Source organism: Phycodurus eques, chromosome 10 (assembly GCF_024500275.1).
Source record: "Phycodurus eques isolate BA_2022a chromosome 10, UOR_Pequ_1.1, whole genome shotgun sequence".
Taxonomy (NCBI): domain Eukaryota; kingdom Metazoa; phylum Chordata; class Actinopteri; order Syngnathiformes; family Syngnathidae; genus Phycodurus; species Phycodurus eques.
The window spans coordinates 19,173,604-19,199,335 of record NC_084534.1 but is presented as its reverse complement, the minus strand read 5'-3'; the positions used below and the strand labels follow the sequence as shown (position 1 = coordinate 19,199,335).

Here is a 25,732-nt window from a genome sequence, read left to right as displayed (position 1 = left end):
ACAGTACACGCGCGTGTTGGTGCCCCTGGTGCTTAAATGGGTTAGTGAATATATTTATTCTTTTCGCTCAGGCGGATGACGGCATCAACCTCATGTCGCGTTTACTTGACACGTCCATGCCAATCCACAAGATGCCTGTAAAGGCCAACAGAAGGCGGTCGGCAGCGATTACGTTATCCACACAAATAAGCGAAATAGCGTTGTTATCAACAACTTAAATCATTCCGACACGAGCTGAGTAAGTTACATATTGACGTTGAATTCACGAGCCAATTGAGGTCGATCGCAACAGGCAAACAAAAACACCCAACATATAGATTAATGTATTGAACACTATACATAAATTAAAATGATTCTTGTTTTTCTTTTAATGTTTTTCGTCAGGCATCTTGTGGGCAAGCCTCTCTCTCTCGTCAGGCACCTTGTGGGCAAGCCTCTCTCAGAGAGAAACATTTGGGGTCCTTTTACTTCACGTGCGCGTGGTGGTGTGAAGCAAGCATGCCCAAGTCGAAGAGGGACAAGAAAAGTAAGAAAAAACAACATATTCGGCGTTTAATGTACAAAACTGCTGCACGATATTTGTTTGTAAGCGAAGCCATTGACGCCTCAATGTGATTACAAGGGAATGTAACATGCTAATGCTAGCTAGTGGTGTACATATTGTTACATTCTTCTGGTTCACTCAACAAAAGTCACTCATTTTCCCCACAGTTTCTTTAACCAAAACAGCCAAGAAGGGACTCGAGTCCAAACAGAAACTAATAGAGGAGGTAAATGTTTGCAAAATAATGTATACTTTTCTGTATGTTCGCTACTATGTCTGAATTTGCTTTACGTTTCCCCTTTAGTTACGGAAATGTGTCGACACCTACAAATATTTGTTCATCTTCTCTGTAGGCTAACATGAGGAATAACAAACTGAAAGACATCAGGACAGCCTGGAAACACAGCAGGTAACCCAATTAATATTTTAAATAACTATAAATAAAAGGTATACATGCACAAGCTGTGCATCCTCATCCAGAGTAATATTTAGAATTTAAACTGAACCCTTGGTATTTACGAAGGTGGGACCAAGACTGAAGCCTTTGAACAACCTGAAGTACAAGAAAACTTTATCATTCTCCGAAGCATCCCCATAATCGAGCTTTTATTGATGCTGAGTTCCAGTGCAACCCTCTGGATAGACTTTCCTTGTTTTTACGTGAATGCCTTCCCTAGCAATGTGACCACATTTCCCAAAAATGACAGTCGGTCAAAATGTTGAATCTGGTTTGAATTGCCACTTCAATCTGTGTACAACACACCAAGAATTTTGAGAATTGGTTGACAGGTTCTTTGTCTCGGAAAAAAATGCCTTTTTGAGAAACGTTTTTGTGTGTTATCACCGAAAGAAAAATCTGGTCAAAAAAGTCTTCAAATTTAGAGTAAAGCGGAAAAACTTGATCGCCTTCACCCTTTCATTTCAGCTGCTACTAGGGGAACCCCTTCTCCAATTGGCCCACAAGGTTCAGTTAAAAATATCCACCAAAAAGGTCGTATGGGGCGAAATTATGAGCCCTAAAAAGTCTATTTAAATCGAGCAAATTGAACTATTCATGAGAACAGCAGTGTTGGCAGTAGAATAGGTCATTTACTTTAGTAATACATTTTTAGTTAGCATTTTTAGTTGATTGTTTGATTTTGGAGGTGTTTGAAGTGGCTCATTAGTTTTTTAAGAAAATTCCACAAAGCGGGGTTGGCACTAGAAGTTTGGTGTTTTCATTAGTGGTGGTAGTAGAAGGCCTTCTGATGTTTGGGATTACCACAAACTATAATCCCAAAACACTTTATCATTTCAGTTTTATAATTTGTATAAATTTATATCATATCTTTTTAAAATGTATTGAAATAAAAAAAGAATGACCGTTTGTTTACCAGAGGGGACTTTAAAGTGAATGTATGGAATGGTACATTACTTTTTTAAATGACAAATGTTCATCCATATTAAAGACGAACATTTGTAATGTTTTTTGTTGAATATTTTTTCAAATTAATTTTAAAGTTTCTTTGTTACTTTTCCTGTAGCTCTTTGATATTATTTTAAATGGTATATTTTTACTTTTTATCCCAGGGAATTTTGATTTAGTTATCTGTAAATTATAGTATATATTTTATTTATTTTACATTAGCAGTTAAGTAATAAAAAAACAACCTTTCATATACACTTCATTTCTACTGTAATAAACACATAATCTTTGTGTTGTCATTTAAAAGCACAAGTATAATATCATTTTTTTCTTGATTATTGATATTGTACAGGTGACTTTTCGCTTCCCCGCAGATTCTTCTTTGGAAAAAACAAAGTAATGATGATTGCCATCGGGAAAGGAGAAACAGACGAATACAGGGACAATTTATGTCAGGTAGGAATCATCAGTGTAAAATAATAGTACTATTAACATTAACATTTTTGATTGACAGTTCACCATCATAATTGTGTCCTTGTATGGTCTTCTTTGCAGGTCAGCAAGCATCTTCGGGGCGAAGTGGGAGTGCTTTTTACCAATAAAACCAAGGAGGAGGTGCAAGAGTGAGTAAACACTCTGGTATTAATTCAACAATAACTAATTATCTGAAGTGTTACAGGGAATACAAAACATTGAGAAAAACCTTACCAGAAAGCAAAGTTTGGTTATTTTCTGCCATTTTGGGGCCGTTTGTGATACTACATTGAGCACGGGAACTAATGATGACAAGGGGGGGGGGATTGCGTGATAGCCGTAGAACAGGAACAGTAATGTTTCTAGTATATCGACAAGTAGAATTAAAAGTAATTTGTTTGTTTACTGCTAATAAATAATGGGGACAAGGTATTTAAAGCGAATAAATGATACTAATACCAAAGTCTTATGGCTTGTAATACAGATGTAATTTGTGTTTTGTTTTTGTTTTTAACACCCCCTCCACAGGTATTTCGGACATTACAGAGAGATGGATTATGCGCGGTCAGGAAATACGGCTCAGATGGACGTGACTCTGGATGAGGGTCCTTTGGAACAGTTCCCTCACTCCATGGAGCCTCAGCTAAGGCAGCTTGGCCTCCCCACTACGCTCAAGAAGGGTAGGAATGTGAGCATGGAACAAATAACACAGAGACTGAAGGATTATGGCATTATTTATATATATCTTTTCTTAAAAAAAGGTGTTGTGACGCTACTAAGGGACCACACAGTCTGCAAATGTGGCGATGTCCTCACCCCCGAACAGGCTCGAATTCTGGTGAGTTCATGAGAGAATAGTGGTTTTGTTAGAAACCTAAAAAAAATACAAATTTATAACAAGATAACGTATTTATATACTTGTGAATATTGCTAGTAGGTATGTATTGAATATTACTAGTAAATAAAGTAATAATACGATGGTACCTCGACTTAAGTGACCCAATTTACGTGTTCTTCATGATACAAGCAGTCTCCTGGCTGATTTTAATCAAGTGGAGAGCAAAAATTTGAGGTATGAGTGCTAGATGGTAGAAGCAAACTTCCCAACAAGAAGCAGGTGGTGAACGATTCCTCAAAAAAAAAAGGCCAAATGTTCGCTTCAAGCTGTTTGCTATTCACTGTGGAAGTTTAAACATAAAAAAAAAAAAGAAAACAATTACACATTTTTCACCCAAACCACACAACTGTCCAACAAAAGTCTGCTAGCACATAATAGGATTCGCCATGGACGGCCTAACAATACTAGCATTAATAGCGCGGTAGGTATAAACTTCAACTTATATTTTAACACAAATGGTCGGAGCACATGCCAGGAGAGTATAACGATATTTACAGGCATTTATGCCTTTATCCAAACAAATGAATGCCTCACTAGATGTCTTGATAGTCGTCACAAATGGGTAAATTATGTTTCATTGTTTTATACATGGCGGCCGACTGGTTCGAGCGTCAGCCTCACAGTTCTGAGGTGCGGGGGTTCAATCCCCGGCCCCGCCTGTGTGGAGTTTGCATGTTCTCCCCGTGCCTGACTGCGTGGGTTTTCTCCGGCCACTCCTGATTTCCTCCCACATCCCAAAAACATGCATGAATTGGAGACTCTAAATTGCCCGTAGGTGTGACTGTGAGTGCGAATGGTTGTTTGTGTCTATGTGCCCTGCGATTGGCTGGCAACCAGTTCAGGGTGTACCCAGCCTCCTGCCCGATGACAGCTGGGATAGGCTCCAGCACTCCCGCGACCCTAGTGAGGAGAAGGGGCTCAGAAAATGGATGGATGGATGTTTTATACATAGTTGCATTCTGCTGAGTTCATAACAGAATTTGGATTTGTTTTTTTCGACATAAAAAAGTGTTTTTATTCACAGAAACTGTTGGGTGTCGAGATGGCAGAGTTCAAAGTGAAGATCAAATGCATGTGGAGCTCTGAAACGGGCGCATTTGAGATCTTGGAGGGGGAGGAAGAGCCCATGCAGGACGACAAAGAAGATGAGGAGGATGATTGACCGGAAACGATGATTGTGCAGGTTTATTTGTTTCGTAATCTTGTTTTTATTCTTAAACGTTACATCACGATCGAGAAAACATATGGAACATCTTTTTTTTCATCATCCCAAAAACGTATTCTCCAACTTGACATTTTAGATACGGACTGAAATGTTGCTTACGAGTACTTGTTAATTTGGAGAACAGGTTAGAATTATTTTCATGTAAAATCTGATGAAATATGAAAATGAAGCGTTATCTCTTTTACAAAACTGTGTGTGCTGTACAATTCATCTTCCGGTATAATTAGAGTTAAAGACGGAAGGGAGGCGAGCATGGATGTGCACATTCAAATTATGTTTGATCAAAAGAAGTTATATAGTCCTCTGAAGGCCATTCCACATTTATGAAAAAATACACACTCATAAAGTTAGAGATATTGGGGCTTTGGGGTGAAATTTAAGGATGAAATTAAAATGTGCTGTAACCTTTACTAGAGAACTTGACTTAAACTTTTGAACGCACGTCCAACTTTTCAGTACTTTATGCATAACTTGCTGACTACCAAGGAGCTGAAGGCGACTGGAAGAGTAACAGGAAAGGCATTAGATGTGGACGTTCATTGAAATTTTCATGAACCATTCAATAGGTGTACGTGCATTAAAAGGTTTACAGAAAGTCAAATTTAGTTCACCTGTAAAGGTTATGGTGCATTTTAGGTTCATCCTGAAATTTCACCCGAAAGCCCAGTATCCCTAACTTTTTGTGATTACTCGATGATTAAGAGATCATCAACAAATTTGTGCCGCACATCCCTGGACGATCTCGCTCTGCTCCGTCTATCGGAAATAGTTAGGACACTCGTGAGCTCCCAGGTTCCAACCGTCCCCGAAGGCCTTTACCACCCTCTCGTCAAGAGGACCTTCCTCCGTGGCGGCTAGATTCTGTCTGAGCTGCTCCACACTGGACATCCCAATGATGACGCCGTCGCCGAGGTCACCCTTCAAACAAGCAAGAGGCGTTACAACGCAATCCTCCGTGATCACATTGATCGATGTGTGTCTGTGGCACCTTGAGCTGGGAGTGGTGGTACATCCAGCGCATGGCGGCAGACAACATGGTGGGTGGTGTCGGGCTGTACGCCACCTCCAAGGCCTTTTGGACCACTTCTATGGCTTGGAAGTGACTCTGCTTCCAGTACCTACACGCCAAATGGAGCACGATAGAAAGACAACCCGTTTTTAATAAGAAACCCTGCATGTTTTTCCTCTTATTGGATTTTGTTTGTACAAATGCAGTTTTATAATGAAAAATTACTTGTCAATGATAGGTTTAAAAATATATATATATATCGCTGGTGTCAGGCGGAAATTTTGCATCACCAAAACGCAAGAAGAAAAAGAAGAGGGAAAAAAAACCCAGCATTTCTGTTAACGCTAATGAGAATTAAAATAAAATAGCTTGAAATTCACCTGTCCCTATACGCTGCAGCCCAGTTGTTACCAAAGAATCTCCCTGCGGGCTGAGATGTGTCTTTGTCCTCATAGTGATACTTTCCAGTCAGAAGGCCACCTGGCAAAGAGAATCCAAACATTAGCTCCATTATGTCTTTACAAGTCATTTGAGAGAAGATTGTGTTTAATGGGTGGAAAAAGTGAGAGAACAAGACGAGCCATGAAGCTCTGTTAACTATGACTGGACCAATAAATGTGAATCAATAAGGTAACATCGGTCTCCTTTAAAACAAGTAGTGTACCTGCGAGAGGGTTGTACGCGTAGAACTTCATCCCGAAGTACCTCAAACATGGCAGCAACTCTGTCTCGACCTGTCTCGTAATGGCGTTGTACATCCCCTGTGAGATGCAGTAAGCTTTTTAAAAGATGCAAATGGAGAAGTAACAGTGAAGTGTTTTCCAAGTGGCGTTTTGTAGGTGTTGAAGTACTTGTGCCCATGTACAACAATTTTCACGCTCATTACCTGATACACAGTGGGTGCAATCCAGTTATTCTGTTTACACAGGCACACAATTTCAGCCACTTCCCATGATGTATAGTTGGAAATTCCAAACTCCTTGAATTTCCCCTGAAGGAGAAATTTGAAAACTAAACATTATCATCTGGCACACACAGATCTATTATGATTCTTTAGCGGACAAAAGCTGTTTCTTTACCTCTTTGTGGAGCTCGTTGCAAGCCCACAGGGTGTCCACGATTGGATTGAGGTGATCGGGGGCGTGCAGGTAGAAGACGTCCACAGAGTCAGTCTGCAGACGCTTAAGGGATGTCTCCAGTTGAGAGCGCACACTCTCCGGTTTCAACGTTTTGCCGTCCCACGGGTTTGCCTTGGTGGCAATGCGGACTGTTTTTAAAAAAAAAAAAGAAACACAATAGAAAGCATTTATTTAATTACATTTCTCTTTGGAGTTGTGAAGCTTACCATAGTAACAAAAATGGAGCCTATTGCGGCCAAGATCTGGCTGCACAGTTAGATCTGCAAATGCCAAGTATGGTTTTTGTTACCATGACTACCGTTGGCGAGCTCGGGCATGTGACAAAGACAGCGGGTACTCAAGGGTTGGCAACTATTAAAAAAAAGTAGCTAATCAAATGAATAGTTTTGTTGCTAATTGACTACTATTTTGTTTTTGCTGCATTTGTCAATAGAGAGCAGATTTTTTTTCCCCCAAAAGGTAGCAACAGTGTATTTTGGTTTCTACATGTTATTTTAACATTACATTTGATAATAGCTAATAATGAAAACAGTATTTTTCAAAATTGCATCAGTATATTCAGTTTCAGCAAATGTATTTTTAAATGTTTCATGACGCTTTAACGCTTTAAAAAAAAACTGTTGACAAAAGCAAATTTCAACCACATTAGATGTTTCCATTATATATTTTTGCAACAGTTCATATAAAACAGCAGTGTATTCAATTTCCACCTTCTACAAATGAAAATACGTCTAGAAATATACATATTGCTATTAAGTGCGTTTACGACAGAAACCCAAAAGCAAATGTTGATAACATGAGCGTTGACCCCATTTTGTTTGCCGTGCCAAATTTGCTAATGGCACACGATGAAAAAGTGAGCAATATGTTTCCAATGTTAGCGTCAGTGTATCAGTTCCTGCAAATGTATACATTTTAAAATTACGTATGACACTTGCCAATTTACGCGGTGTGTTAACAACAAAAGCGAACAGAAACAATTTTTTACTTTTTTTTTTGCTACATTTGGTCACGGCACACGAAGAAGAAGAACGTTGCACAACTGTATTTGAGATTACTACAATTTATTTTATGGAAGAAGCAGTTCGCCATCTACTCGACCTGTTTTGGGGAGGTTCATGCCCCCAATGATGGTCTCCGACTTCCCATCCATGTACATGAAGGCAGTGTCCAGCTCCTCGTGCCCTCGGTCCAGGAAGGTCTTGGCCATCTCCAGACTCTGCTCGACGTCTGCCCGGCCTCCGAAGGCCGTGGAACCGAGCAAAGTAACCGGTCGCGTCGACATGTCTCGCCGAGACGCAAACTTCAGCGCTGTCGCTATAAAATCCGAATTGCGTGGCGAGAGGAGTCGCGCTGACATTGCGTAGGGCATGGTACTTGAAGTTCAAAGTTCGCAAGTGACAACTGCGCGGTTAGAATGACTCAGTGCTTCTCAATTGTTTTCTGTTACGACCCCCACCCAGGAAGAAGAAAATAATTTGCGACCACCCGCAGCCCCCGCGAGTACACCTCTATATTAAATTGTATATAAAGGATAATATCACCTAATCCTTATAAACATTGAAGAAAGTACAAAAGAAAGAGAGATAGACTGCCATCTACTGCAGCGGTTGTGCAATTATACTTTATTCTCGTACGGCAAATCATGTTCTTCAGGGTGTCACACGCCCCCCATTTGTCATTTCATCCAATGACTGGATATGGAACGCCTCCATTGGTGCAGGCAGACAGCTGTTAAAGTTACTCTAGATGTCGCCAAATATCTTTAAATTGAAGACAGGTTACCTGCCTTTAAAAAAAACGTGGACGTTTTTTCAGGATTAACGATCGAAAATACACTGTCGCATACTACCATGCTTACATTGGACCCAAGAAGTTGCTTATTTTTGAAGAGAAAAACAGTTGTATTGTAGCAACAAATTATGTATTTTTTAAGAAAAAAGTTATGTTTTTTTTTTCATGAAAAAATATTTTTTTATTTTTGCAAGAACAAAGGCATTGGTGCTGAAAAAATAGTCTTATTTTTCTGTGATAAAGTCGGTGTGTTATATGAAAGGCAAAGTTTAACTAGTGAAGAAACAAGTGAATTTCATTAAAAATGCAAGTTCCTTCTTGTAATCCATCCATCCATCCATTTTCTGAGCTGCTTCTCCTCACTCGGGTCCGGGCGTGCTGGAGCCTATCCCATCTGTCATCGGGCAGGAGGCGGGGTACAGCCTGAACTGGTTGCCAGTCAATCGCAGGGCACATACAAGCAAACAACCATTCGCACTCACAGTCACACCTACGGGCAATTTAGAGTCCCCCTAATTAATGCATGTTTTTGGGATTTGGGAGGAAACCGAAGTGCCCGGAGAAAACCCACGCAGGCGGGGCCAGGGATTGAACCCGGGTCTGCAGAACAAAGTATTTAAAGCGAATAAATAATACTAATACCAAAGTCTAATGGCTTGTAAGACAGATGTAATTTGTGTGTTTTTTTTTTAAACCCCCTCCACAGGTATTTCGGACATTACAGAGAGATGGATTATGCGCGGTCAGGAAATCCGGCTCAGATAGAAGTGACTCTGGACGAGGGTCCTTTGGAGCAATTGCCTCACTCCATGGAGCCTCAGCTAAGGCAGCTTGGCCTCCCCACTACGCTCGAGAAGGGTAGGAATGTGAGCATGAAACAAATAACACAGAGACTGAAGGATTATGGCATTATTTATATATATCTTTTCTTTAAAAAGGGTGTTGTGACGCTACTAAGGGACCACACGGTCTGCAAATGTGCCGATGTCCTCACCCCCGAACGGGCTCGAATTCTGGTGAGTTCATGAGAGAATCGTGGTTTTGTTAGAAACCTAAAAACATACGAATCTATTACTAGATAGCATATTTATATACCTGTGTATATCGCTCGTAGGTATGTGTTGAATATTACTAGTAAATAAAATCATAATATGATGGTACCTCGACTTAAGTGACCCAATTTACGTGTTCTTCATGATACAAGCAGTCTCCTGGCTGATTTTAATCAAGTGGAGAGCAAAAATTTGAGGTATGAGTGCTAGATGGTAGAAGCAAACTTCCCAACAAGAAGCAGGTGGTGAACGATTCCTCAAAAAAAAAAGGCCAAATGTTCGCTTCAAGCTGTTTGCTACTCTCTGTGGAAGTTTAAACATAAAAAAAAAAAAAGAAAACAATTACACATTTTTCACCCAAACCACACAACTGTCCAACAAAAGTCTGCTAGCACATAATAGGATTCGCCATGGACGGCCTAACAATACTAGCATTAATAGCGCGGTAGGTATAAACTTCAACTTATATTTTAACACAAATGGTCGGAGCACATGCCAGGCGAGAGGAGTCGGGATGACATTGCGTAGGGCATGGTACTTGAAGTTCAAAGTTCGCAAGTGACAACTGCGCGGTTAGAATGAATCAGTGCTTCTAAATTGTTTTCTGTTACGACCCCCACCCAGGAAGAAAAAAATAATTTGCGACCACCCGCAGCCCCCGCGAGTACACTTCTATATTAAATTGTATATAAAGGATAATCTAGTCTAATTTTATCTAATCCTTATAAACATTGAAGAAAGTACAAAAGAAAGAGAGATAGACTGCCATCTATTGCAGCGGATGTGCAATTATACTTTATTCTCGTACGGCAAATCATGTTCTTCAGGGTGTCACACGCCCCCCATTTGTCATTTCATCCAATGACTGGATATGGAACGCCTCCATTGGTGCAGGCAGATAGCTGTTATTACCTCAAAGTTACTCTAGATGTCGCCAAATATCTTTAAATTGAAGACAGGTTACCTGCCTTTAAAAAAAACTTGGACGTTTTTTCAGGATTAACGATCGAAAATACACTGTCGCATACTACCATGCTTACATTGGACCCAAGAAGTTGCTTATTTTTGAAGAGAAAAACAGTTGTATTGTAGCAACAAATTATGTATTTTTTCAGAAAAAAGTTATGGTTTTTTTTTTCAAGAAATATAATTTGTAATTTTTGCAAGAACAAAGGCATTGGTGCTGAAAAAATAGTCGTATTTTTCTGTGTTAAAGTCGGTGTGTTATATGAAAGGCAAGGTTTAACTAGTGAAGAAACAAGTGAATTTCCATTAAAAATGCAAGTTCCTTCTTGTGGCGACACGGTGGCCGACTGGTTAGAACGTCAGCCTCACAGTTCTGAGTTCATTCCCGGGCCCTGACTGTGTGGAGTTTGCATGTTTTTGGCCCTTCAAAAATGATCAATAGTATGTTTTCAGTAGTTATTCTTGAAAAATGCTATGCTCCAATTTACTTTTTCTCACTTTATTTCTGAAGTTACATTAAGCAGACCTGCCTCAAATGAGAATTTGCATCCGGTAGAGCTACAATTAACCAATTGAGTATCCTACTGACGATTTTATCGAATAAAGTAATCGGATAAAATATATTTTTGTTTGGATGAAGAGTAATTTTAAATAAAAATGTTAAATAAAACACAAATATGACTAATTTTTAGTTTGAACTTGCCATTTCTTGTAAGTACCAAAAACATAAGGCATTAATTTAAAAAAAAGAGGAACACAAGTTTGTCATCTTATTATAGAGGCACAATTTTACCCCACTGAGGTATCTCGGTCAGACCACTAGGGGCACTGTATGAAAATATTACATTAAAAAGAGGCAAAGTAAAAGAAAGGGACACAACCAAGAATGTCAAATTACTGCTAGCAATGGGCTGATTGGTAAATAAAGTGATTTAAACAAAAAACGTAATATAAATACTGATTCTTGATAAAACTGCACTGACTAAGCCAGACTGTGACGAAGAGGAAGCCCAGACATTGCATGGCCGGCCCGCCGTGTAACTTTTTGGATGATTGCTCTCAAAGCTAGCTGCTAATGCTAATGCTAATACAAAATAAATAAATAAAAAAACAAGCATACGGGACGTCAAGCCGCGCAATCCCACCCACAATGCTATGTCGATTTTTTAATTTTTAAAATTTTTTAAAAATTGTTTTCCACCAACAAAAAATTTATTTATTGTTGCGGTAATTGTTGTCGTTTCTGTGTATAATACCATGACTTCGTGGAATGTGTACCTAATGTAACTGCCACATTTATTGTTGATTTATGTTGCACTGTTTCTTTTTTAAACTTACCTTTAAAAACCTTACTTTAGGTAGTGTCTTAAAGTGACCTCCTGGTCCATTCTTCTCTTTGTAACAGGGTAATAATCCCTGTTTAAAAAAAATAAAATAAAAAAAAACCTCAAATTGATCTTTAGCATGATGGGACACTTCCACCTGAGTGATATCGATTGAGTGGCATCTTTATGATTACATAATTCTGGAATTCCAATAATAAAATAAACAGCATGTTGAGCTATTGAGAGACAACTGCAGTGTTCGTTTCTCAATATTTTAGGAGGAAAAATGGCAAGTCTTTTCAACTCGAGTCAGAGTGAAGTCACGAGTCTTTGCTGTTCAAGTCCAAGTCGAGTTGCAAGTCTAAAGTCATCAAATTTGTGACTCGAGTCCAAGATGTGACTCGAGTCCACACGGCTGGCATTTTTACACTGCTGTGAAACTACATGATTGGACAATCGTAACTGTCGTAAAAACAGATGAACCCCTCTAACACGGTCCCTGATAGGAAAAAGTGGGAAACCTCCCTGTTTACATGGATGCACCTTTCAGTTTGTATAAATAGCCGAGTCCTTAGTTGTCTGTGTCCTAATTCGAACGTCATGTAGCCGACGCTGCGTCCTCCAGCGAGGGCCTTTCGGCAGTGACCCGCCGCTCTTTGGGGGTCACGAGCACACATGTGAGCAATGAAAGCTTTGTTTACCAGAACAGCGGCGGCCGCCGACCCCTTGACCGCACGGTCAGCTGTTTGCTCACTCGCACACTGGCCATTAGAGGACTTCATGGGACCCTCGAACCCACTGCAACTGATAACATCACTTCAAGACTGTTATGAGAGGACATGTTCTTGTTCTTTGTTTTTTGTTTTTTTTCTCAATTTTGTTATCATTAATACTTTTATTTGTGCCAGTATTTTATTTCTTAAAAGGTGTCCATAATAGTTTGTGTAGTGATACTAAACAAATCACGTTACAGCTCTTAACTCAGGTAAGTAAGCTTATTAAGTTGAAGTGTTTGCTGGACATTTTGCGCACTGCAGGGTGCGCGTGTGTGCTTGCGCGGGGCTTTGAACAACACTCCTCCCTACCAACACGCACACACATTACCAAGTGAATGGAGCGAGCCTCCTCCAGGTCTTTTTTTCTTTCCCCCAGTGAAACATCTGCACGGATGAGCTTCTGTTTTCTGGGGGATTTTTGGCAGTGTGTCACGCACACACACTCACACAGAACGAGAAAAAGCGATGGATGTGTCATCCTTGGAGTAATTGACTCATTTCCACGCGGAGCATCACCTTACGTGCCTTTTGAGTAGTTTTAAAATTATATATATATATATATATATATATTTTTTTTTTTCCATCTCCCGTTAATAGGTGCTTTTTGAGCGAATCACGTGTTTGAAAGCAAGAAGAGGAGGGTTATGGAGAGCGTGTTTATATTGCTTTTTTTCTTCGTATTTGTTCGCGCAGCCCACGTTTACCGGTATGGCAACGCCAACAGCCTTCAGCCGTTTATGTGAGTAACCATTTGATGTCTTCTATGATTGTGTTTTGCACGCTATGCAACAGGTTCCTGTAAGAGTGCAGCGGTGAGCCCCTGGAAATGCGTCGTCTGTAATTGGCACGATTGCACATTGCCTGCGTGCAGGCATTCTTTCACCTTAGAGTTTGAAGTCAAGCGTCAACAAAACCACTGAATGGTAAATAAAGAGGAGATGGAGATTTGACAAAGATGATGACGAGTCCTTGCGCTCCCATTCTGTGTTTTGTAGTGTTGATGTTTGTTGCTGCACTTCTAAAGTTAGTTTATAGTCATATTTTTGCATGTTTTCATTCAGTTCAAATAGTTTTCCTCAAGCTTTATTAATGGAAGTCGACTTCCAAACACATGTCCCCATCGGAAACAATGGGGAAAAGTAAATTAGCTTATTCTTCTTAGCTTTCAGGGGGAATTTGCAATTTTGCCCCAAGAATCACTTTAGTGATATTTGTTAAAACAGTCATTATGACTGACAGAAATACATGATAAACACGATATGTGAAAAATATAAGCGGCCTCTGGCCCTATCTTGCGTTTCTCATTTGAGATACAAGAAACCACTGGACCTGAGGAAAACCAACCAATCAGAAAGAAGACGTGACTTATGAGGTGTCAATCGTTTCTCGCACACTCATTAACGGCACACTCCGTGCAAAAAATAAAACTTAAAACTGATAACATTTCATTTTTGTGTAACACTCCATTATGAAGAAAATGCTTTTCTCTGGAAACAAGGTCCCGGGTCAGTGCAAGGCTGTGGGGATTATATATATATATATATATATAAAAGTAATTTTTTTCATTCATTTTATTATTATTTTATTGGTTATTAATTGTAATTACAATAAGTGGTCATTTTCGTTCTCGCGGCACAGTGGATGACTGGTTAGTGCGTCTACCTCACAGTTCTGAGGACCGGGGATCAATCCCCCGGCTCCGCCTGTGTGGAGTTTGCATGTTCTCCCCGTGCCTGTGTGGGTTTTCTCCGGGCACTCCGGTTTCCTCCCACATCCCTAAAACATGCACGGTAGGTTAATTGACAACTCTAAATTGTCCATAGGTGTGAATATGTGTGCGAATGGTTGTTTGTTTACATGTGCCCTGCGATTGGCTGGTGACCAGTTCAGCGTGTACTCCTCTCTCGCCCGAAAATTGCTGGGATAGGCTCCAGCACTCCCTCGACCCTTGTGAGGATAAGCGGCTCAGAAAATGGATGGATGTATTCTGTTTTTATTTAGATTTAACACAACATCCCAACTTCACTGGAATTGGGGTTGTCGAAAGTCGTACTGTTCTTTTATCACTACGGCTCGTCATGTTTTGGCCTTTGGCATATGAAGTGGAGGATACTAGAATACAATGAATACGCCCCCCAACATTAGTTTTCTACAAATAATCGTACATGACGTTTTTGTCTGAAATGTTACTAAAAAGATAGAATTTTCAGATGACTTAAAATTTCTCAAGATGACTAATGTATGAACTACAAAGAAAACATCAACAGGCCACAGCATAAACGCGACGACTTACTGAAGCTCGGCCGTCTCTCTTCGCTGTCGGGTTCCTCAAATCGACCCCACAGCTGTAAATCATTTTCACCTCAACAAAACATTTTGACACCATACTTGACTGTCTCCCCCCCTTTCCTGGAAGGCCCAATGTTTGCATGGAGCAGGAGGTGATGCTGGTCGCCCAGAGGCAGCCGTGCGTGCAGGCTTTCACACGCATGGTTCAAAGTGTGGAAGCAAGGCTGCGTGGGACAGTCGTGGTGCATGGGATACGAGAGGAGGTGAGGAACTTCATCTCCACGTTCATCTCCACGCATACTCCCTCACTTCATGTATTTGGACCAGGTGTAAACAAAGTATGGCCCGCAGGTCACATACAGCACACCCATGTTCTTTAATTTGCCCAAAAATTTTTTCCCCAAAATTTGGTTAAAATTGAAAAATTTAGCATTTATTTATTATCTATATACTTTTTGATTCTAGTCGTTAATTTATTTATTGTAAATAAAATAAGTATTAGTAAAATGATGTTGGAGGTGGCACAGTGACGACTGGTTAGAACATTTGCCTCACAGTTCTGAGGACCCGGGTTCAACTCCGACCTAGCCTGTGTGGAGTTTGCATGTCCTCCCGTGCCTGCGTGGGTTTTCTCCGGGTTGTTTCTTCCCACATCCAAAAAACATGCATGTAAAGTTAATTGGAGACTCTAAATTGCCCATAGGTGTGAATGTGAGTGCGAATGGTTGTTTGTTTATATGGGCCCTGCGATTGGCTGGCGACCAGTTCAGGGTGTACCCTGCTTCTCGCCCAGAGTGAGCTGGGATTGGCTCCCGCACGCCCGCGACCCCAGTGAGGATAAGCGGTACAGAAAATGGATGGATAAACAATGTTACATAATGAAATTTACATTTTTGTATTTAGTTTATTAAATAATTGGTTAAACAATTATAGTTCATTAAAAACAACAATATTAAAAATTTAAATAATTCTACATTTTATAAATATTAATAGCTATTATTTTAAAAAATATTATTTGTGTTTTTTGTAATTAATGTAACTCATTAAATAATTGGTTTACTGATTTATTGTAAATAATACAAAAAGTAGTCAAATAAATTTTACATATATACTGATTTATTTTATTAAATGATTGGTTAATTAATTGCAATTAATTGATAAAAAATATATTTTTAAATATTATTTAAATATTAAAATAATTGTTTTTATGTATTTTACTTTATTTATTTATTTATTATTTTTTCACTTCATCTACAAATTACCCAGTCCATCAGTCTGTTGTAAAAATCAAATGCGACAATTCAGCACAAAAGTTAGCCCACCCCTGATTGAGCGCCTTTTCATACAGTTTTTCATTTGATTGTTTTATATTTATGGCCTAGAAATGTTTTCCATACAAATATTGACTCTAAATATGAATTTATTACTGCATTAGTGTAGGTTAGTGATAGATTCAGATAGATTTTTCAGTTATCGAATCAACATGACAAATGTAAAATGAACATAGCATAGCCTCCAGAATAAGTAGTAATAACAACTACCTCATAATTCTCAAGTCTGTGATTATTTAGACAGTACAGTGATCCAACTTGACTAATTAGATGGACTTTTAAAGTAATGTGATACTGTCATTTTAATGTATGTGCAGTCTGAATTGAGGTTTGATGAGGGGGCAAAAAGGTCTACAATTCCGGAACGCACCTAATTTTATAATTAAAATATTTTGTGTCAAACTCATTTGAACTTTTGGAAAAAAGAAATTGAGTTTTTTTTTTGTTCGAAAATATAAATATATCTAATTAGATGAAATGTAATCTTTCTTTTTAATTGATAAATTGTCCATAAATTAAATAAAATAAAATAATTTATGTCATGGCATTGTATGGCCTTGCGTTAAAAAGCACCGTAGAGTATATATGAATCAATGTCTCCCATTAAAGAGGTGGTGGACAGGATGGATGATCTGGTTGACCAGAGTGTGGATAAACTTTCAACGGACATCTTTGAATTGTCTCCACCAGTCATGTTTGGTTTTATCCTTCACTAACAGCAGGACACCATCATTTCTACTCCCTTCATCTTCAACAAAACCCATATCTCCTTTTTTCTCCTGGGCTTGTCTTCTAATGACAGCCGTCTTACAGTTAAGTGCAAGGTGTAGCCCCCCCCAACACCAACCCCACTCAACCCAACTAGCTATTAAACACACAAAGGTCTTCACAGTCAACATTCCACAGTCCTAATGGTAACGCAGAGTCATTCCACGTCAGAGGTTCTCACTCCCTCCTTTGAAGGCCGCCGAGGGCTACAATTACCCGTTGTAAACAAAGCACCTTGTCACGAGTCCTAATGTCCGTGGCGGTGCCGCAAAGAAAGGGGTCACAAAAGTTCAAGGGATCACCTACGCCGAATAAAACTGTTGAAAAACAAAACTTGATTATTTAATGCACCATTCTTCACTGTCATGTGTCTGATTGAGTGGTTGTCTGTGTTTGCCATGCTGACAGGACGGCGTACTACACGGCGTACAGACAAGTGTACCGGCAGGATTCTCACACTGTCTACAAGTGCTGCCATGGATGGTCTCACCTCAATGGAGAAGCAGGTTGCCTTTATCGTAAGTAAAGTGTTCCCCCACCTATCCATCTGGTGACCATTTTGGAGTTTTTATAATATGCTTACTTACCTTCACATGTGGGAAAGGAAAACCACAGTCACAATGCTTTTTAAGCTGTTTCTTGAATGCAGGGTGAACAGTAAAACCCATAGACACGCAGGAGCTGCTGTTAGCCACAGCTCACACCCAGACACTCACTCGCAGACTGGCCCCACCTCTTTAAGGCATATATCAATTATTACAATTCATACAGTATTTTATTTTTGATGCTTACTTTTTTTTGGTGTTCAAATATATTTACATTGTGTTTTAAAAGCGTGTTTAATACATGTAAATGTGTTTCAAGCGTGCGGGAGAGGTAAAACTATTGTAAAAAAACTGTACTGTATTTATGATACCCCGTCTTTTTTCTGTTTTCACTTTTCTGTATAAAAGACACCAACACGGAATGGGTCGGACAAAGTCTGCCCGTCAATTTTCTGCCACCTGACGTATTATCTGAGCCATGGCGGAGGCGATATTGTGCCCACGTGTATTGTGAATGCTAGAAAGGCGGGACAGAAGCGGGACCTCTCGTCATCGTCCTATTATGTGAATGCGAAAGTCCATATCGATGTGTGAAAGTGGACCCTGTCGTTGCAATTGTGGAACTTTCACAACTTCACTGGGTTGGCCTTCTACGGCTTCTTACGGCTCTGACGCTGGAATTCTAAGGGATCTCTGTGTTAAAAAATGGTCAGCTGACCCTTTGTTGTGTGCAAACGAGGCACTAGACCTTTTTACACTGCCTGTTAAATCTACCTTTTTTTCTGTGTAAACACAAAATGGCGGGGACAAAGTTAAACCGGCAAATTTCACCCTTCTGAAAGAGACAAGATGACGCATGCTTGTAAGGGAATCCACACTGACAAGGCTGACTGTCCAACAACTGTTGTATACGTCACACCAGACGAAGTCGCTGACGTCATCTCATTATCTAGCTGGAGACTGGCACATCGCTGTGTGAAAGTATGCATAGCTATGGCAATATCCCGCTTTAGATTGGTTAGATTGTGCACAAAGCTATGGCAATATCCCGCTTTAGATTGGCTTTAGATTGTGCAAAAAGGAGGCACTAGCCTTTTACACTGCCTGCAAAAGCTGCCAGTTTCCTGCCTGTTTTCTATAAATGTGTTCTGTATGAACACAAAAAAATCGAACAGGAAATTTCCTGCCTTCTGAGGTAGTGTCAGAGATTTAACAGCAGCTGGACTACTCCTGTGTGTGGGAACTCTGCATTGCAGTATGTGAAGTTTAATGCACGACACTCGCTTTCTCTCCCCGTTGTGTTGAAAGGAATCGTGTACTGTCCCAGAATTACAGGATTTTATACTTCACACCAGACATTGGCAATGGCATGTAGTGGCTCCATGATCATGCACGGTTGCGGCGCTAATAGTCCTTCTCCTCACCCTTGGCTCTGAATGAAAGTTCTTCAATCAGAGGGTCAAAATGGTCAAGAGGTGCTTTAACTTTGGACAGTGATCAGATATTGTCAGTCAGCACCATTGTGTTGTGACGATAGCGCCTCGACCTCCAGATGTGAACCGACCCGACTCGGTCATGTACAGTAATGCACAGCCGTGTTGCCATGCTGGAATCGGCTCTAAGACAGACCATCCCGTTCTGATGCCAGCAATTCATTGCCAAGGTGCTTAAAACCATGATTCATCAGCTGGAGTTGGGGACACCACCTGCTGGTATGCACAAATAGAACAAAGAACCCCAAATATGAAACAGCCAGGTCACAGGCCCATTTACGGAAAAAGTCCAACCAGTTCACACTGCCAGCAGCTTGCCTTTCTGGCGGATAAGCTTAGTTTCACACATTTGACACCGAGAAACCTCCTTTGATGGGATTTTGTAGCCACTGATCCACATCGCTTAGCCTGCATACCATGTACAGTCCCTCGCTAAAGCTTTCCAGTAAACAGTTGATCCGCGCTAACCTGACCTCCTGTTTTTCTATTTAGAAATGTTTTGAGAAGCATTTCCATCTTCTCACCTCGAGACTGATTTTCCAGTCATGAAGGTGTGAGGCCTGGGTTAAAGTCCCGTTACCACCATCTAAGATTTGTTATGATAGAATAGGCTTACACAAGCAGCATGGTGAAATTGTGGTTAGCACGTCTGCTGCGCAGTTTTGAGGTTCTGGGTTCAAATCGCAGTTTAGGCCCACCTGTATTTTTCTCCCAGTGCTTGTGTGGGTTTTCTCAGTGAAGCATACCACACTACTGCGACCTGTTCTGAAAGTGCAACGGTACGGGTAGGATATTTCCCAAATACCTACATGTAGAAATTCCATCCATATCAATGGTGATAATCCTCATTAGGGTCATAGGATCATAGGTAAGATGGCGCCTACCCCAGCTGACACCTTACACTGGTCGCCAGTCAATCACAGGGCAAATATAGACAGCATTTTCCCATTCATATTCACACCTATGGACAATTGAGAGTTTTTAATTCATTGACTGCCATTGACGGCTATAGAAGTCAAATATTCATGTTAACTGGGAGGGCTGCAATGAATATTAATGAAGTTAATGAGTACCCGGTGAAAACCCATGCCAGCAAGGGGAGAACGCACAGGAAGGCCTGAGTTGGGATTTAAACCCACTGTGAGACAGACATACTAACCACTAGTTCATTGTGCTACTTTTGTGAAAATTACGACTTTAACAAATCTTATTTGGTGGAAAAGGGACTTAGATGACTCAAAAATTTAGGGATATTGGGCTATCGGGTGAAATTTCAGGATGAACCTAAAACCTAACCTAACACTTTTACAGGTGAACTTAATTTGATCCTTCTAGAAACTTTAAAATGTGCATGTTCTACCGTACAGTGTTTCAGTACTTACTATACAAGTACAGTCTTCTTCATCATGGTGTTCACATTTTGACATCATGAGACCAAGACTACACCTAACAATTGGACTTACTTGGAAATGTACTTGTGAATTTTGCCCCTAAAGCTCCTTGCTACAGCAAATAGCGCAAAAGTACAGAAACATTGAGCAGTTGTACATGTTCATTCAAATGTTGATAGAAGGTAAAATTATGCTCACTTGTAAAGGTTGTAGTTCATTTTACAGTAGGTTCATCCTAAAATTTCACCAAAATTTCCCAAAACCTTTTGTCAGTAGCGTGGCCACAGCGCAGGCCTCAAATCTTCACGATAGGAAAATGAGTCTTGGGGAAAGTTCTCTGGAGCGTGCGCAGATGTCATCACAGTCGTATTGTAGCTTCTCCTGTCGTTGCTCTTCAAAGAGTTCTTTGTGTGTGCGGTACATGTTTTCCACATTGGTTACAAAATTGCATCTTGCTCCCTTCCCTTCAAGTGAGTCTGCTTTGTTTTAACACAGTCATCAAGAGATGATCTTAAAAAGACATTCCTTGGGAGTCGGGACTTCCCAGTGTCTCCCTTATTTCAGAAGACAGGAGGGGTTTAGCTCCTCTTTTCGCGGGACAACTGGCTGCACCTCCTAACGGACTTTTATTTCCGTAACCAAATATGTTGCAGGACTTGAAGATGGGACGAACTAATTACCCTGAGCCAGGATAAACGCTCGCTTGCACTGCAATCCTCCGACTTTAGTGCACCTTGTGTTGAGAATAGATATCTTCTTCCTTCCGTGTGTGTGTGCGTGTTTGCCTCATAAACTGTCGGTATGAGTTCATGAGGCAAATGACGTGCTGTTGTTGAGGTTCTAACCACATTGTAGGTCCAGCGCACATCAAGGCTGGGAAGTAGCTGAAGGTCACATAGTAACATCTATCATTAGCTAACCATTTTCCCTCTTATCTTTGACTCCATTGCAGTTGCCTAAATGTAGGTTTCCTGTCATCGGGTTCCACTTCACCCTTGTAGTGAAGTCATTTTGCATAATGACTCCTTTAAAACATTATTATTACTATTATTATTTTTACAATAATAGAGATTTATGAGGTTTTCTTTCTGGAGTAAATACTAATAAGAAAACCTTGTTATGAAAATGTCTTTGTAAAATGATTTTTTGTCCTCATAATATTGCCGAGCTTATCCCATCCATACTTTTGGTGAGAAAAAATTGTGGACTCGTTACCAGTCCTGATTAATAATAATAATAATAGACAAACGAATGACTTAACAACAGTCTTTTTTACCTCTAAAAAAAACGTATGATTTAGTTCTTCCAATATTAAAAACATTTTCTAAAGAAAAATTAACTGTAATCTTACAAGAAAACGTTGTAATATTACTAATTTGGTCTTGGAACATTCAGGCTTTTTTTTGTAACTCCAACTTCTAAGTAACTCTAATCTTGCAACAGATAATCCTAATATTTCAAATGTATATTATTATATTAAATATTATTTGTAATACTATTTATTCAGTATATATTTATATATTACTCTATTCTTGCAATATTGATACAATAATACCTCTAAAAATACTTCAAAAACATTTAATGTTACACATCTTTTAAAAAGTGTAATACTATGACTTAAAAAAATACTTTATATAAAAAGTGACTGTCTTGAAATATTGAAATATTCTTTCTCAAAAGGAATATTGCTTCACTCTCCTTTTCTTCTAACGTTATGACTTAATTTCCCCTAACTATGACTTTTCCGTTTTTTTATTCCCTTTCAGTGTGGCCTAACACTTATTTATACCAACACAATTAATTATTGCTATAAAAAATAATTAAGACACCATATGTGATGTATTATTTTATATATCTGTCAGTACTAGCCTTAAGACTTTAGAGACATTTTCTTTTATTTTGGAACATTAGTGCGCCACAGCGCAGGCGCCCTTCGCTCTATACATGACTCTTGTGTGTTTCCGAGACGACTCCAATTGTCTCGATGGCTCGACGTGCTCCTGACGAAGAGTTTAAGAGCACTTGACTTTGCGATGGCGACTTCCTCCATTTGAGGGGTTTAAAGCATCGTTCAAAGTCTATGAGTTGCCTCGGCACGGAGCCACAGACCCGGAAAGGGTGACGGGGTCAGTCAGGAGTGGAAGCAAGTGGTTACGTTGATTGATGGTAACAATATCGCTGTAGTGCTGGTTAGGGGGGTCTGAGGGTCAGGGACAATGTCCTCCTGGTTAACTGCCAAATGGGAACTGGCCTTCCTTTGTGGCGGGACGGAGCTGGCAGAGGTAGTACATGCAAAACAGGCCGAGTGGTCCGAACAAAGGAAATGGTCCGGTGTCTAGCCATGGGTGGTCTTCATGCGGGTGTCATAGCACAGTACGTTGGAGCTCATGGGGACCACATTGCGCAAAGCTGAACGCAAATAGGTGCCAACCCAGGTGCATCCAAATTTGCATGACTGGAATTCCTAAAAAAATAAAGAATAAACCAGACTGAAAAATACCTACATTAAACATATCACAAATCTGATTACTGTGATTGGCTGATGACCAGTTCAGGGTGTATCCCGCCTCTTGCTAGTGAGGATAAGCGCTACGGAAAATGAATGAACGATCAAATCTAATTAAATGAAGAAAAATGCACTGATTTTAATATTGAGAACATATCTAGTTCCTCTTCAAATCCACTTATACTCAATGCTGCTCTTGTCCCTCAGGTGTACAATGAATTATTTTTGTTTTTGGGGCCTTAACGTACCTACGTGTGTGTATCCTGGTGAAAACCTTTCGCGGTTCCGAAAAATTTTAGCGGTTCCGAACATGAGCCCTGGAAAGTTTTTGAAAAAGAATTAGCCCTCGACAATTGTTTCACCGATAGACAAAAAATTTGGTGGAAATGTCGATCATAACATAACTCACATAAAGTCTAAAGGACCCATGCCTGAAAATGAACAGGAAATTGGCCATTTTGTTTATAAGCAACTCTTTTGGGGCAAATTCCAGGACTCATACGCAGGCGAAATCTTATTATGGAATTTGTCCAGAAAATCCGCAATCGGAAGCAGGTGTACTGAACAGATGGTCGAAGTGAAATTGCCAAGCATTTTTGCCAATGTGAGTGAAGCATGGTGTCATAGTTTGTTGATCATTGTGAGGATTTGCCATAAAAAAATGGATATGAGGGCCCATTCATTGCTGCTAGCAGCTTTTAATTTGGTCTGTATTTTCTCATTGCTGAGAAATGTATCAGTAGCAGGATGAAAATATAAACATATACAGTATTTGGGAGATACTGCTTCTTTCCAGAAGCTATTTGTCACATGTAGCCCAAACAAAAAAACATTCTGCCTCTTTGCCCCGTGTGTCGGTTGGTGCATCACGGCTAACTCCCTGGTTCTCCGCGAATCACCGACCACTTCACTTTCTTAACCTAACAAGCAGATAGTGCCTTGAGGGACATTTAAAACATAAGAACACCCTAGATTATTATGAATTGACTAAAAGAAATGAAAACATCGACAGACTCCAGTGGCTGGCCTGCACTGAATCACAGGTTTTGTAGCTTTAAAGTCCCAGAAACACTCCAAATTCGGCAGGTGTATCCTCATGAAACCTTACACATTATAGGAATCTTAGACGCAACCTCCCAAAACTCATTCAATAGCTCCCACTGGAGTGTTAAAATCAAATGGGTTCTGGTTTCACAAATCGACACAAAATCCTGCAGAACAGCCAAAAAAGCCCAGGAGATCCATGTTGTAAAACAAACCGAAACTCGTTTGCAAATCTCATGCTTTGACTCCGGTCGTCATGGTAATGAAACCTCGACCCACCATTGGCCCAATATAGAGCGAGATGAGGGCTGGCTTACTTGTATGAGACAACAAGATAAGTGTGTGCAATGATAAATTATAGACATCATTCTTGAAGTTTGGGTTATGAGTGGTGATGAGATATGTCACAGACATGTTATTAAGACACCTGGCTAATGCATACAATCTCCTTTAAAACATAAAATCCACCTGACCCAATGTAGGTCTCCATACCGACCACAAAGCGCTGAGCCTTACCAAGCAGGGTCTTGCCAACTTCCTAATTGTTACTGTGCTTATTTAGCCAAACTCACTATATATCCAGCTCTGTTTTGTAACAACACATGGTTAAAATCTTTGAAGAAGCCTGCCAGACTTCACCTGACATAACTGCTTTACAAAAACTCTTTGAAATGACACATTCCTGCACACGGCAAAACATGATTTGTTACCTCAAAGTGCAGTGTTGGTCTCTGGGAACACCACTTACCTTTTTGTGTCTGTGAATTGACCACCCCACCACCACCCGTATGGACCGCTCTCTGACTCTCTGAGGGTTAAACAGATCGACGGGGCCAGAACAAACACCGGGCTGCCTCTGTGACGATGTGGTCATCCTCTTGGCGAGCTAGAAAAGCGACACCTGCTTCGGGCTTTTCAGTTTGCTCAGCACGAGCCGTTGCCCCCGCTTTGTTTGCCTCCGCTCTCTGCGGACGCCGCTAATCCCTTCAGAGAAGGTGTCTTTGTAGTGAAGTGCAGACTTTCCCTGTGACGGATGAGAGTGAGTTTTATGCCACGCCGAATGCCACATTTAGGTTTTGAATTCAGGAGAGATTAATCAGCATGAGCTACTTAGAATGAGGGGCACCAAAAAAAAAAAAACAACAACAACAAAAAAAAAATACAGCCACTGAGTAGTTGGAAGTGGGTTCTCTGTGGGTACTCTGGCTTTTCTCCTGTTTTATGTGACCTGGCCTTCCCTGTGACAAAATACAACCCAAGATGTTGTATATCAAGCACGGAGGTGAACGAATCTCCTCTGTGCGAACGTCGTCTGGAGGGTCCCGAGGGTTCTGCCGTTGTCTGACACACGATGAAAAGCGGATGTTTTGGCTGGAGAGTTGGCCTCTGTGGAGCCTCATGAAGTCTGCACTCAATAGTGCCTATTAGAGACCTCCACGTCGTGTCCTGTTCCTTTGTGTAGGAGATGTCATTCCCCATGGCTGACATGATACCTCTGAAGCCCGGCTGCGAATACACCTCTTCCGATGTGTGTTTTTAATACTCTAAAGCATAGTTTGCACTCGCTTTGCAGAGAAACAGATGTCTCTTTAAATCCCAGTAGAGTTATAGCGATGTCTGTGTGTAATTAAAGCAGTACTAACACTTTATATTACATCGGAATTTCCTAATTTAGCTCGTGGTAGTCAGTGTTGGGAAAGTTAATTTTCTATGCGAACTAGTTCAAAGTTCAGTTCACCGTTCCAAAAATGAAGTACT

At 40.2% G+C, this 25,732-nt stretch overlaps 3 protein-coding genes across 3 annotated transcripts in view; 2 read left to right on the top strand and 1 right to left on the bottom strand.

The window, feature by feature from the left end:
* Nucleotides 1–420: 420 nt before the first annotated feature.
* Nucleotides 421–5,618, top strand: mrto4 (MRT4 homolog, ribosome maturation factor). Its single transcript, XM_061688704.1, is given in 9 exon segments — nucleotides 421–526; nucleotides 712–770; nucleotides 849–896; nucleotides 898–953; nucleotides 2,324–2,405; nucleotides 2,505–2,572; nucleotides 2,952–3,103; nucleotides 3,185–3,261; nucleotides 4,346–5,618. Coding segments are annotated over 9 exon segments (708 nt in total). The 5' UTR covers nucleotides 421–498; the 3' UTR covers nucleotides 4,484–5,618.
* Nucleotides 4,480–8,312, bottom strand: akr7a3 (aldo-keto reductase family 7, member A3 (aflatoxin aldehyde reductase)). The gene is made up of 7 exons (XM_061688702.1): nucleotides 7,796–8,312; nucleotides 6,635–6,822; nucleotides 6,442–6,546; nucleotides 6,220–6,316; nucleotides 5,936–6,035; nucleotides 5,535–5,664; nucleotides 4,480–5,464 (listed from the first exon to the last, which is right to left on the bottom strand). Exons 1-7 carry the CDS (start codon nucleotides 8,064–8,066, stop codon nucleotides 5,303–5,305), a joined length of 1,053 nt encoding a protein of 350 aa, XP_061544686.1. The 5' UTR covers nucleotides 8,067–8,312; the 3' UTR covers nucleotides 4,480–5,302.
* A 6,709-nt stretch (nucleotides 8,313–15,021) lies between these two features.
* Nucleotides 15,022–25,732, top strand: part of megf6b (multiple EGF-like-domains 6b) — a gene marked incomplete at its 5' end in the record, with an annotated part of 62,634 nt that continues 51,923 nt past the window's right edge. Inside the window, 3 exon segments of the mRNA XM_061687747.1 lie at nucleotides 15,022–15,102; nucleotides 15,104–15,159; nucleotides 17,404–17,513. Coding sequence (XP_061543731.1) covers nucleotides 15,022–15,102; nucleotides 15,104–15,159; nucleotides 17,404–17,513 — 247 coding nt within the window.